Raw genomic sequence first — 15,048 nt, 5'->3', positions numbered from 1 at the left:
GAGTCTTTCTTGCCAACGACTACAATTGGAGCTGCACTGTTCGCAGATGTCACTCGTTCGATCACACCATCTTTTTCCATCTTAAGCAGAGCACTCTCAACTTTTGACTGTAATGCATAAGGAACGGGTCTGGCTTTATGAAATTTGGCTTCTTTACTTTCATTCAATATGACAGGATCCCCATTATAACATCCAAGTTGAGGTTGAAACAATTCACTGTAATTCTCAAGGACTGATGCTAATGTCTGGTTTCCTAGGGTTTCCGGTAGTGTAGAGGGATGGCATTGCAAGGGTTCAACGTGATTCAAACCTGGCAACTTCTTCCAATCCAGCTTGACATCTGTAAGCCAGTTTCGACCAAATAAGGCACCAGTCCCTTCGCGTACAATTAGCAAAGGCAGTGTGTGTTGTGATCCCATGTACTCAACCTTCACATGCGCTTCCCCTAAGGGACGCACAGTCTCACCTGTGTATGTCGACAGCACAACATTTGTAGATTTCATTTCAACGTCTGGGCAAACTTGTTTCACGAAAGTAATCGGGGCAAGAGACAATGCACACCCAGTGTCTAACTGCATCAGACAATCCTTGTCTTCAATCTTCAGCGGTACAGAAATGTCAGATCTGGACATTGCATGAACATCAGACACCACATACAACTCCTCTTCTTCAGATAATCGTCCCTGAGGTTGCTCTTCTTCAAAATCCATAACATTGACTCCCCCTTTCTTACACACTCAAGCAATATGTCCTCTTAACTTGCAGTGGCGACACACAGCATTCCTAAATTTGCATTTAGCTCTTACGTGATCAGAATTACCGCATGGAAAACAAGCATAAGAAGCTGCTGGCTGGGAGCTGGACCAAATCTGGCTAGGAGGCGACCGCGAAGTAGATGGTGTAGTCGAGTATCCATGAGAAGTGGAAGGTAAGCCTGAGAATTCCTTCTTCACTGAATTAACTGGTTGAGGCAATTGTTGCTGTTGAACTTGCAAAGTTTCTTTAGCCGCGATTTCGTAGGAGGTAGCCACTTGGAGAGCCTCTTGAAATGTTCGATCTTCACTTGATAGTTTTTTTCGAGTCGCAGGGTTTCGAATCCCACACACAAACTGATCGCGGAGCGAGCGGTTCAGAAATTCGCCAAAATTACAAGTGGTGGCCAAATGTCTTAAACGAGCACTGTAAACCGACACGCTCTCATTTTCTTCTTGACAACTTCGATGAAATCTGTAGGATTCGGCAACTTCCAACCGCTTGGGCTTGAAATGTTGTTGCAGTAGTTCACATAATACCTCAAATGTTTTTTCTTTTGGGTTCTCGGGGCTGCATAAATCGCGAAGAGTGCTATATGTCTTCCTACCAATTACGGAGATCATCACGGCGACCTTTTTCTGACTAGCTGCCCGAACAACAGCCGCAGTGGCATCAGCAGCACATTGTCCAATATCGTTTGCTACAAAAAACGGGTCAAGTCTTTCAAGGTAAGCCGTAAAAGACTCAGAGGAAGGATCAAATTCACCAACAGAACCAAACAACGGTGAAGCCATGGCGGGAATTGCAAACGCACCAGCGAGCACGTGCGTGGAAGCATAAACGAACGAAACGAAGTGGAGTAAGATTATCCGGTGTAGGAAATAGCACGAAATAGCCATATAACACAAAAGGATCCCATCCTCGTCGCCAAAATGTTGTATCTTAGGAAACTCAAGGACGAAATTATAATCAAACCCGCAAGGAACATGAACATTCCAAGATCCTTTTATTCCTGTTCTATCTCTGCGCAGCCGCATCCATGTACACGTAACACAACCGTGACGTAACTTAATACAATGTAACACAAGTATAACAAAACAAGGTCACGATATAACAATTGTGACTTGATTCTAGAGGCAAAAGGGGATTCAGGGAAGATCTGGAAGGCGGTGAATGAGGTGTCTTCCCGCAAGACTAAATCCTCGAACCCACAATGTATCGTAGCTGATGGTGTTGAACACACCAATCCAGCCTCTACTGCATCCGTGCTCAACTATTATTTCGCTTCCATTGGCAGAAGTCTTGCAAACAAAATATCAGCTGCCGTTATGTTCCCAGTCAGATCGGATACGAAATTACAGTATTTCTCGCTTTACGAAGTTGATGAGGAAACAGTACTCAAGCACCTGCTTTCTCTGAAGACAAATAAAGCTATCGGCCTGGACAACATCAGTGCGAGACTCTTAAAGTGTGGCGCGCGTGTTATTTGTCCCTCGATCACCAAGTTACTGAATCTCTCTATTCGCACTGGCAATTTTGCTGAAATATGGAAATGCTCAAAAGTGGCTGCACTTTTCAAAACTGGAGATAGGACAGATATGTCAAATTATCGTTCAATTTCTATTCTGCCAACGATGAGTAAGATACTGGAAAAAGTCGTCCACTTCCAATTCTATGACTTTCTAAATTCAAATAACCTCATTTCAAACGAACAATTTGGCTTCCGTTCCAAATTGTCTACAACATCAGCTCTCACCAGTTTTGCAGATGTGGTCCTATTGCATATGGAGAGTGGAGAACTGTGCGGTGCAGTGTTCTTGGATTTGACCAAGCCATTCGATACCGTTGACCATAAGATCTTGTTATCTAAATTATCGGCTATCGGTGTCTCGCCCAGCACGCTTCAGTGGTTCAAGTCCTACCTGAGTCATCGTAAACAGCGGACCTCCTGTGGTGATGCTATGTTTGACCCCCTTCCGATGACCTTTGGGGTGCCACAGGGGAGTATTTTAGGACCGCTTCTATTCTTGGTTTATATTAATGACCTTCCTCTGGCTATAAATAATTGCAAGGTGACTTTGTATGCTGATGACACGGTCCTGTACTACTTTGCTAAGGAGCCACACCTGTTGGAAGAGGCACTGACTGATAATCTCTTGCAAACAACAACAAACATATGAAACATATGTGTGAACTGCGGTTATGAGACGTATATGAGAACGATCCTTCGCAGTAAAGCACTATTTGAGCAATAGTGAAAATCAGACCTGAAAAAAAAAATTTCAGGCCTGTACGGGATTCGAACCACTGACCTCTGCGATACTAGTGCAGCGCTCTACCAATTGAGCTAACAAGCCAACTGGGAGCAGGCCATCAAATTAATTGGATATAAACCCGTAGATGATAAATCAAACAACAACAAACATATGAAACATATGTGTGAACTGCGGTTACGAGACGTATATGAGAACGATCCTTCGCAGTAAAGCACTATTTGAGCAATAGTGAAAATCAGACCTGAAAAAAAAAATTTCAGGCCTGTACGGGATTCGAACCACTGACCTCTGCGATACTAGTGCAGCGCTCTACCAATTGAGCTAACAAGCCAACTGGGAGCAGGCCATCAAATTAATTGGATATAAACCCGTAGATGATAAATCAAACAACAACAAACATATGAAACATATGTGTGAACTGCGGTTACGAGACGTATATGAGAACGATCCTTCGCAGTAAAGCACTATTTGAGCAATAGTGAAAATCAGACCTGAAAAAAAAAAAAAAAAAAAAAAATTTCAGGCCTGTACGGGATTCGAACCACTGACCTCTGCGATACTAGTGCAGCGCTCTACCAATTGAGCTAACAAGCCAACTGGGAGCAGGCCATCAAATTAATTCGATATAAACCCGTAGATGATAAATCAAACAACAACAAACATATGAAACATATGTGTGAACTGCGGTTATGAGACGTATATGAGAACGATCCTTCGCAGTAAAGCACTATTTGAGCAATAGTGAAAATCAGACCTGAAAAAAAAATTTCAGGCCTGTACAGTGGTTCGAATCCCGTACAGGCCTGAAATTTTTTTTTTTTTTTTTTTTTTCAGGTCTGATTTTCACTATTGCTCAAATAGTGCTTTACTGCGAAGGATCGTTCTCATATACGTCTCGTAACCGCAGTTCACACATATGTTTCATATGTTTGTTGTTGTTTGATTTATCATCTACGGGTTTATATCCAATTAATTTGATGGCCTGCTCCCAGTTGGCTTGTTAGCTCAATTGGTAGAGCGCTGCACTAGTATCGCAGAGGTCAGTGGTTCGAATCCCGTACAGGCCTGAAATTTTTTTTTTCAGGTCTGATTTTCACTATTGCTCAAATAGTGCTTTACTGCGAAGGATCGTTCTCATATACGAATCTCTTGCAAGTTGCCCAGTGGCTACATGGAAATAAGCTAACTTTGAGTCTCACTAAGACTAAATCCATGATTATAGGTAGTAGTAGGAAACTCGTTGGTATTTCCTCTTTCTCATTATCTATTTTTGACACTGATATAAATTCTGTAACTAGTTTTATATATTTGGGAGTTATGTTGTCCACAACTTTTACATGGTCCGACCATGTTGAGTATATTTCATGTAAGGTTAAAAAGAATTTCGGTCTTCTACGTACGATTAAGTATTATTTACCTTATAATGCTCGGTTACTTTTTTATAATAGCTTAGTGTTGCCTATTTTTGATTATGCCCATTTAGTCTGGGGTGACAAGGACAATGTCACACTAATGAAGGAATTGCAAATTCTGCAAAACAAAGCAGCTAAGTTGATATTAGATAGATCGCTTCACTCCTCATCTACTGATGCATTAACAGCCTTGAGATGGCCAAATCTTGAAGAACGTAGGAAATGTCATCGATGTATATATGCATACAAGTGTATTAATGGCGAAATTAATCATTCTTTGGACATTGTAAGAAAGAGTGATATGCTCTCCTACAATACGCGCAATAATGATACTATCAAGCTCCCCAAAATCAAATACAATTGGGGAAAACATCGTTCGCGGTATCACTGTTTCAGAGACTTTAATGAGTTAGAGAGAACTTTAAGAAACTCAGTAAGTTTGACAATTTTTAAAAAGTGTCCTTTTTCTGCTTCTTATAATTATGTATTTTTTTTTATCAATTTTGCGGTGTATATGTTGTAATCATTTTTATGTTTCGATTTTAGCTTAAATTCCTATATTTTAATCGTATTTTTATATAATGCATATCTAGTATTTAGGACCTCTATGTAAACCACTATTGTGATGGAGTTTCCTAATAAAAGATTGTTATTATTATTATTAACCTGTGCGGACGGGCGACGAGGAAAGGTGACGTCAGCAATCACATTGCTGAACACCATCGACTTACCAACCACAACATTGACTGGGACTCTGCGCAATGCCTAACCTACAGCACTGACTATTTTCAACGACTGACTCTGGAAAGCTGGTTTACTAACTTAGAACAGACTCCCCTAAACAGATGTCAACAACTACCTGCCCCATACAAACGACTCATTCACGACATAAACATCACAAACGACCGAAAAAGAACGACCTAACTTTACCGACAGATCGAAACAGACCAATCACGACCGACTTACGTCACTTGAGTCTTACAGCCAATAACATCACGGCAAAACCAACCGATCATTTCTTACGAACTGGAATAAGAACATTCTACTGACAACGATCATTCACTTGACTCTGATGATGACTTCCGCACAGGTTGTCGAAACGTCAGTCACTACCACCGACAACAGTCCTTCTCAGGACTACACTCACCCGGACGATCAGACTACACCTTCACAAAATACAATCAAGTGGAAACCTGCATCCTCAAAACATTCTCTCCAAATTTGAACCGATGCACTGTCAGTGATAATACTTACAAATGTTTGTTTTCCCTACAACTTTTTTGCTGACTTTGACTTAAAAGTTTTAAAGCATATAGAATATTTACGTTGTCTTCATCAACCATCAGGCGATGGTAAATTTGTGTTCACAGTTTAGTTGTTAAATTAAATTGGCCACGGTCGTGTTCCACTGGAACTTTGCCTATTTTGATTTGGTGGGTATTGTCGTGTTCTATTGGAAAAGAATCCGTGTTGAATTCGTTAATTCCTCAAATTTTCCAAGTGGCAGCAAACCAAGTTGAAACGGTTCTTTTAAAGGCACGGATTGACCAAAGTTTGAACCACATGTAATAGGCCCTAAATATCAATCACTGCCGTAAAGAAGGAAATGGTTTTTTGCACGTTCCCAATAGAGCGGGTAGGAGTTTAAGAAAAGTGCCTTTTGCCACTTTGAAACGAGTTGCAATTGTATGAACCTTAAAATATTTGGTTAATATTTTTGTCCAGATCATTTCAATTTGTATTTTTATTTGTTTCGATAATGCTTGGAATGAGCAATCTTTTCTAAATGTTTTCTTCTATTTTGCCTCAACCCTTTGACTGCCATGAGTGACCAAGACTAACTTTCTCCCTGTATTTTCAATGGCCAACACAGAAAAATTCAGTTGAGGTAGGTAGTTATGGGGTTGCAAATGGAAGAATTTAGGGACAAAACTTGGTGTATAACAGGATCAGAGCACAAGCAATGTTCAGTAGTACTCTGAAGTAACATGACATTGACATTCTTAATAATTTCTCAACCCAATAAGATTTACAATTTTACCTGGAGGTTTTATTTTATTAGTTAGAGTGTCGCCATAATGGATTTCAGGAAGAGTAATCAGAGATGTAACTTAAACATAATAGAGTTCAATGTACAGGTAAGTGCACGATAGTATCATATGATTCAAAGTACCAGAATTTTTTAAGTTTTATCTTTATTGAAATTGTAATCTCATGCCAGTGCGTTTCCCAAATTCAGCTTGACATGCTATCAAAATTTGCCTTCAGCTGAAATCTTCCTCAGGATTGCAATTTTGGTATTGTTATTCAATATACATAAAAATATCCAAGCTTTTGTTTATTTTGGTCAGCTAAGGAGTGTGTGAATCAGCAAAACCTACTATGTATAAATCTGATTGGTTTCTAGTGTGATCTATTGTTGCGGAGCCTGGCTGTTTTCAGCCAATTAAGAGGAAATGTGGCCAAAAATCGAACATTTTCAAAATATGGTGGCGACAGCCGAAAAATCGATTCGGCTCATATTCTTAAGTTAGGTAGTCCTGATGGTGAAAAAAAGCACTGCATACTTCGTTTGACTGAATATCGATCTATTTTCGAGAAAATCGACAAAAGCTGAATTTCGCCCAAATGCCGCTTTTGAAGCTCAAAATTTCAAAAGAATCTCGGAGCGTCGCGCCACGAATTGAAAACACTTGGACCAATAAAACCTACCAAATCTTGAAAAACAACATCAATACATAATTTAACAGCAATTTGGATAATTCTTGATCATTTATTTACACAACGTAATTGAATTTATGCGACCCTCTTCTAAGATTAAAAATAGGTCAAAGGTAACCTTTTATTTAACTATGTCCTATCCAAAATAACCCACCGAAAATCTGGCTTTTTGAACGCAAAGTGTGGATCTTTTCGATCTCCAAAGGATTTTTTGGGGAAATGATTCAGTGCGATTTAATCAGATTTTAAAGTTGGATAAAATGAGCTGATTTGATGATGCCGTCAGTTATTCGAAAATGTACACATTCACACGCAAACTCGATAATTTGGCATTTTACTTCCAATCTACAGTTTATTTAATATACTATCATATTACCGTCGATATTGCTGTATCACAAAAGGGGAATGCAGTCGTGAAATTGTTGCATTGCTCCCATAATAGAGTTATAACTTGGTAGGATAGTCAACTCCTCCTGATAATGATTGTTTACAAAGCGTACCTCAGGGTTTCTCTCTTTCCATTTCGTTGAAAAGGAGGCAGTAATTACTTCACGTAGGAGATCTTTGTTTAAATATAAGTCTTTAACTAAACCGCGAACCAAATGTTGGCGAAATGTTGCTAGTTCAGAAATACTAAATAATTAACTAGTTGAGTTGATTTTTCAAAGCCACTGTTTCCTGCAAGTATTTGATGTAGGTATACCGACTCGCACTCGAGTCTGCTGTGTCAGCTGGTGCAATGATTACTCGAACCGTTTCTTGAGTTCCGAGATACGCAGAAATGGTTTTATTTCCAGATGTGAGCTTTTTTGGGACCACTGCCTGGAAAAGGTGGGTGTGAAAAATGTCAACGTGCCACCTGGGTCATAGTCTTACTACCGGCAAGAGTAGCTTAACAATGCAGAGTAGTCTCTGGAGAAGAAGTAGTATCAATACAAAGCTGTTGAACGTTGGCTTTTATAAACATTTCAGCGAAAGTTGTGGTTTTCCAGGTTTGAACCTTATAAAACTTTCTTTAAATAAACAAATATTCAAACACGTACTACACTTTTCTTTGTTGCACATCTGCAGTGATGTATGATGGGCTATGCCCTTTGCAGATCTTTTGCTCTTTCTTTGTCCTGAAATGAGCTTTATACCCCGAAGTACCATGAAACATTCATTTATGATACATTAAATTATGATCGGAGTTAGATAATTGTTTGCTCCTGTTTCGTATATGTAACACACGACCTTAGTTCCTGTAGCCACGTGCTTCGTTCATAGTCCAATGTTCTATTTCTGCGTTTGACTTAACGGTTTACAAAGACGTTCTTAAAAATCCTGGTCCTGGAAGTTTTCAGAGTGAATTTCATCGACGTTTTCAGAATGAATTTCATCGAAAGAGCTGCGATTTGCATACGCACTTTTCCTCTATAACTACAACTACAGATTCCCGCACGGAATTACTTGGTATCCGGCATCGCTTCAAGTTAAGTGGTATTTTTAAATATCGAGGACGCAGAGGTGGTCAACGAATAAATTGAAAAACCAATTGAAAAAAATGTTTTAGTTATGATCGCGTCAGTTTTCTGGATACTTCACTCCGAGCAATGTGCGTTATCGACATTTCAATTGAGGGAACGGGAGAAAAGTGTTCCTTTTTTCTCTTAAAAGGACTCCCTCAAAAAAGATGCCTTGTGGTAGTGGTGGCTTTTCTCAGTATCTTCTGTATTGCAGAAAAGGAAAGCCTGCTGACAAAGGCAAATACAACATTTTGTGTGGTAATTTTCGACCCATGTCTGTTTTTCCCTGTTTTTCTAAGGTCATGGAGAAATCTGCAAACAATCAGTTACAAGCCTTTGCTTTGGAACACAACCTAATAAGCAGAGAACAGTTTTCCTACTAAAAGAACTCCTCATAAACTACAGCTCTACTTACTCTTACAGATAAGTAAAAGTGGGCCATAGACAAGAAACAGATCAACATTGCTGCATTTTTGGATCTCAAAAAAGCTTTCGACATAATAAACCACAAAATTATTTTGTCAAAGCTGCTGGTATTGAAGGCCATAGTGGCTTATGGTTATAAAATTATCTTCTGGATAGGAAGCAATTTGTCACCTTGAATGGTGCACAATCTGAGACTCTTTCATTAGACTATGGTGTACACCAAGGTAGTGTATTGGTTACCTCACATTGATCATATTTGCAAATTAACTTATCCCAAACTGAGGCTGTTAAACCGGCTATCTTGTTTCCTCTGTTCTGATGTATTAATTAAGATCTACGAGGCTACTATCCTTCCTATTCTGGATTATGCTTGTATTGTATGGATGGAATGTCCAAAGAAATTGTCTAACAATTTGGAGAGATTTCAAAAGCAAGCCTTAAAAATTATTTTCTGTAAGAATAGGAGAACATGTTCACAAATTTTAAGGGACCAAGTAAAGATCTTGACTCTATTCAACCGTAGACGTTTGTTTCGATTTATAATTACATTTTAAATTGTGAAGGATATTAACTGTCCAAAGCAACTCCAAGACAAACTTACAAAACGCTCTATTATTCGCTCTCGCTCTTTGAGAGATGACTCTTTACCAGGCCTACTCTGGGACCTTAAGTTGCCTTAAGTTGTCTTAAGTCGCCTAAAGTCGCCTAAAGTAGCCTTAAGTCGCCTAAAGTCACCTTAAGTTGCCTTAAGTCACCATTGGTTACACAATGTTATAAGGGTTCCACCCTAATTCCAATTGACCCCATTCACCCCACTTTAATCACAAGGATCAGAGGAAGAGGCATGGTGGCCGAATGGTTAGTGCACTGGACTCAACATTAGTCCAGTTTTGGTGTCTAGTGTTGCAGCATTGCATTTTTTTCTCGGGCAAGATACTGTAAGCTCAAAGTGCCTCACCTTTTCCAGGTGTAAATATGGGTACTGGTTGGCAGGGGGGAGGTAACCCTGCAGTGGACTATAAGTTTAATTATTGTTATTGTGAGGTGGGCAATGGCTTCCATATACATAGAAACTCCATGTGAAAATAGTCATGCACCTGTCTAGCCCCTAGGTAATTCCTACATGTAGAAAATACTGATGTAGGAGTCTGACAATGTATACTCTTCCATTTTCTTTGTATAACAGCTATCTGTTTGAACAAAATTTCTGTCTTGCATTTCATGATGAAAAAGTTGATAAAAGGGTTGACACTGTGTATTATCATCAGGATATAATAAATATTGAGTCACATAAAGCCTACAGTACCAGGGTCCATTTGTTCGAAGGCCGATTAGCACTAACCCAGGTTTAAATTTTAATCCACGTTTCCTTAATTCTCTATTCAAGAATCTTTTTGGAAAAATTATCCTTACTTTTTTCAGAGCATCTAATCACAATATTGTAGACAAAAATAATTATACTGAGTTTTCTTTTGAAGCTTTCAGATCTGAAATCAAATTTCACACTAATCCTGGGTTATCTTAACCCACCTTTGAACAACCCGACCCAGATAAAGCGATAGAAAGGTATTCTGGAGAAAAGCTCAATTCTTGCCACTCACTTGTACCTTGAGCAGTATAAATAGCATTATCAAAAGTCAACTAACCTTAACTGAAGCTAAATTTTATCCACTTAACTTACCCAGAGTAAGAGAATGACAAAAATGGGCCATTCGTCCAGCATAAACCCATTAATCTGTGCTAGCTACTTCCAACATGGTATTCGACCAACTGAAAACATTTGAACTTTGTAGCTCGACGAACCCACTAAAGGTGTATAAATATTTATCTATCTTGAGACTGATAGTATTTTTGTACATTTCATCTTCGTCAGTTTGATGATCAACATACATGAGCCACTTCTAAGGCAAGAAAAGCCTTTTACGGCAAACATGGCCGCCAGAAATATTTTATCACGTGACTTAAGTTTTGTTCCGTGACCAAAGTGCACGTGAAAACAACACGCACGCGGGCTTGCTGATAAGTGTGCTGAGAAATAGTTAATTTATCTCTGCAAAAAAAAATCATCAAAAAGTTTTTAAAAAATTCACTCTGAAAGTTTAACCGGGCGACCGCTTCAATGAAATGGGCGTACTTGGCGAGAGAAACCCTATAGTGTTGTCCCGCTCCTAACTTCGAAGCATGGAAACTAATAAGCGGCGCAAAGGTTGCTGGGAGAATTAAAATGGCGGAGACTTAAGGGCCAGTTTATATCAGCTTGGAGAATTTCGTCGTGACTCGATAGTTTCTGGACAGTTGTGAGGTAACAATAAATGCTTTTAAACCTGTAATACTTCCACCAGGCTAAAAATAAAACTTGAATGCTTGGAAGGTCCTGCTGATCCCATCAACAGTGGAGAAAGACCTTAGCATATGGTTCTCAGTATGGTATTGGAGTGTTTTGTCTAACTGAGGTAGGAGAACAACAAATTGGTTGGGTCCCTTAAAAGGACCGAGCAATTTTGGATGCTGTTAGAAGGCATACGACTTGCCAAACTTTCACGCCAAAATTGATAGTGCCAAGTGGCAAAAATCTGGGAGACAAGTTTACCAAGATAACAATTTGTATAATTCGCGAGGCTTTTTGAAATAATTAAATAATCAAGTTATTCTTAATTGATTATGTGGAAAATTTATTGATAGTTTTATGTAAATCATGTCTCTTTTCTTATATTAAAAATGTGTCTTTATGTGTGTATTTTTTGATAGTTTGGATATATCAACAAAGTTGAAATGGTAAATTAGCCACCGTAATGATTACAAAAGCTGACGTTTCGAGCGTTAGCCCTTCGTCGGATCTTCGTCGGACATTCGCTCCGACGAAGGGCTAACGCTCGAAACGTCAGCTTTTGTAATCATTACGGTGGCTAATTTACCATTTCAACTTTGTTGATATATCCAAATTATTTCGTTACTCCCACCGACGCAGCCCCAAACAGTTTCTTTCGATACTATCAGCCTTTATTTTTTGATAGGTTTGTTCTATGTTGGGCATATAACACATGATGTTTTCCTGGCTATTCATTCACTAGCGTTGACTGTATAATTTAACAATAACTGTTGTGGTAATTCTGCATAAACATTTTAAGCTAAATTGGTTTCCCGGCTATTTATTCACTAGCTTTGACTGTATAATTTAACAATAACTGTTGCGGTAATTGTGTCTAATTATTATTAGCTAAATTGGTGTCTAATTATTATTAGCTAAATCTGGATATTTTAGACTATGGTTACTTATGAGCATACAAAAGTAACCAAATTGACTATGGTGTTTATTGCAGGGATTTTGTAAATATTTTTAAGGTTTATAGAGAGACTGTTGCTAACTTTCATTTTATCACTTAAAGGGCCCTCCAAGTCGCCTTAAGTTACCTTAAGTTACCTTGAATCGCCTAAAGTCGCAATGTTTTTTTGTCAATTTCGCTTAAGTCGCCTGAAGTCGCCTTAATCGCCCAAAATCGCCCAAAGTTACGGCGACTAAAGGCCCAGAGTAGCCTTTTCACTGAATGTTCCTAATGCTAAGTCGGGTTTCGGTGAAAAAACTTTTGAATTCGCTTCTGTGAGAGACTGGAACTTTCTACCTAAGGATATCAGAAGTATAACAAATCTCAGCACCTTTAAAAGTAAACTCTTTAAATTTTTATTACAAGAGGATCATGATCAACATAAATGCTCTGTGGCTTAACTGATTCGTTGAATTGTTATATTTTTATTAAGTAATACGATGTTCATAGAAAATATGTTGTATATACCTTAAGGACTATGTTATAATTTATTTATTCTTTTACTATTTTGTATTATGATATATTTAGTCCTTTTTATGTATTTATTATAATTTTATTATATACAGATTTTATACTATATAGATGCACATGGGTTAATACTAGATAGTCTTTTTAGTCTATCTGATCCATTATTTTGCATTGTAAATAAAGCTTTTTTTTTTTTCTTTATTCACTGTATGTATAATATTGTTGGACTAAATCTTTGCAATCTTGATCAAGGCCTTTTTCCACGCGAACATTTTAGTGTTAAGGAGTTGTCCTTGGAGTAAAGAGAAGTTTTCTAGGAGTCTTTCGGAGCTTTTTTACAACTTGGATTTTTCCCATCCCCGGGTCAATATCAGACGTAAGTCACGATCGTTGAGTTCCTATTAGTTTTTAATTGTGTTTTCTGGCGTCAGTCGTCAGATTTGTAATTTAGCTCGTTTCCTTAGCTTAGACAAATCGTGTATTCCTTTTTAGTTTTCACCGCAAGTGTAAATTAAAGTGTCTAGCGACTGGTTTAGATGCGTCCTTGTCATTCCTTTCCACGTCGCGAAGGTATTCTCGAAATCGGTCACCTAGTCGTCTTCCTGTTTCGCCGATGTATAACATTCTACAATAAGTGCAAGTTATGCAATAGATAACGTTAGCGGAGGTGCACTTGAAGTGATCGGGGATCTTAATGGATCGCTTGGGTCCCGATATTTTCTCAGGGTTGTAAATGGGAAAAATCAGAGTTATCACTACGTTGGCCAATACGTTAGCCCGAAACCTGAACTCTATGGTCGCTACATCGACGACTGTATCGGCGCTACCTCCTCTACCAGAGAGGAGCTTAATCAATTCATAACCGCAGTCAATTCGTTTCACCCAGCTCTCAAATATACCTGGGAAATTTCCGACAATTCTTTATCCTTTTTAGATATCAAAGTTTCAATCGAAGGCAACGGTTTATGCACTAGTGTGTGTTACAAAGCTACAGACTCACATAGTTACTTGTATTTATCTTCGCATCCATCTCATGTTAAGAATTCCATTCCATTTTCTCAGTTTCTAAGACTTCGTCGTTTATGTAGTGATGACTCTGATTTTTCCCACAAATCAGAGTCAATGTGCCAGTTTTTCGAAAAAACGCGGTTACCCTGTTTCTGTCGTTCAAGCGGGTCACCACCGCGCCCAACTTATTGATCGACAGTCAGCACTACAAAAGTCACAGAAGGAAAATTCCGACTGCACTCCATTCACTCTCACGTTTCACCCTCACAACCACTCAGTTAAATCGATTATTCTTGAAAAAGTTTAAATTACTTCAAAACGATCTAGATACTAGCACTATCTCTTCGGAACCTCCACTTATTTCATTCAAACGCGACAAAAATATAAGCAATTGTTTGATCAGAAGTTCATTTCAAACTAATGACCAACGCGGCAATTTTAAATGCACTCGCGCACGATCCGAAACTTGTCCCTTCATTCACAACGCTCAGAAAATATCGGGACCCAAGCGATCCATTAAGATCACCGATCACTTTAAGTGCACCTCCGCCAACGTTATCTATTGCATAACTTGCACTTATTGCAAAACGTTATACATCGGCGAAACAGGAAGATGACTAGGTGACCGATTTCGAGAATACCTTCGCGACGTGAAAAGGAATGACAAGGACGCATCTAAACCAGTCGCTAGACACTTCAGTTTACCTAATCATTCTAACACAACATATGCTATCTGCGGTCTTTCCTTACATTTAGGCGACACGGAAAGCCCCAAAACTCTTGAACAAAAGTTAATCTTTCAAATCGGAACCGTTAATCCCACAGGTATCAACGAACGCTTTTCATTCCACTAATTTACTCGTGTTTTTCTCTTTGCCATGTTCCCACCAATGGCGTAGCTCCGCTTTCTGCATATAAAACCACATACAACCCACAATTCCTCCATTCGCTCTGACGAAATGCTAACCCTCGAAACGTCAGCTTTTTTATTCGTTACGATGGCCACTTTACTATTTCAACTTAGCTGATTAACCAATTGCAATTAGATTTGCTCACATTAATCCTCTTTTCCTTTTGTCTCTTTTTTCTTTAAGACTTTTTCTGCGCAACTGCTTTTGTCTCCATGAAAGTTGTCTAATCCGAACTCGCAATTTGT

At 38.7% G+C, this 15,048-nt stretch overlaps 1 protein-coding gene and 1 pseudogene across 1 annotated transcript; one reads left to right on the top strand and one right to left on the bottom strand.

Annotated features, from left to right (window-relative positions):
- Window positions 1-737: 737 nt before the first annotated feature.
- Window positions 738-1,547, bottom strand: LOC148731047 (uncharacterized). The gene has a single exon (XM_088761886.1). The coding sequence runs from the start codon at window positions 1,545-1,547 to the stop codon at window positions 738-740; it is 810 nt and encodes a 269-aa protein (XP_088618012.1).
- Window positions 1,548-6,519: 4,972 nt separating this feature from the next.
- LOC148731046 (uncharacterized) lies at window positions 6,520-14,934 on the top strand (annotated as a pseudogene).
- The last annotated feature ends 114 nt before the right edge of the window (window positions 14,935-15,048 follow it).

This window comes from Stylophora pistillata, chromosome 5 (assembly GCF_964205215.1).
Source record: "Stylophora pistillata chromosome 5, jaStyPist1.2, whole genome shotgun sequence".
Lineage (NCBI taxonomy): Eukaryota > Metazoa > Cnidaria > Anthozoa > Scleractinia > Pocilloporidae > Stylophora > Stylophora pistillata.
Note: the sequence above shows the minus strand (reverse complement) of the source record. Positions and strands in the feature narration are given on the sequence as shown.

What these genes read in the sequence shown, in the direction of transcription:
- LOC148731047 (XM_088761886.1), bottom strand. Translation starts at nt 1,547, where the DNA reads ATGGCTTCACCGTTGTTTGGTTCTGTTGGTGAATTTGATCCTTCCTCT.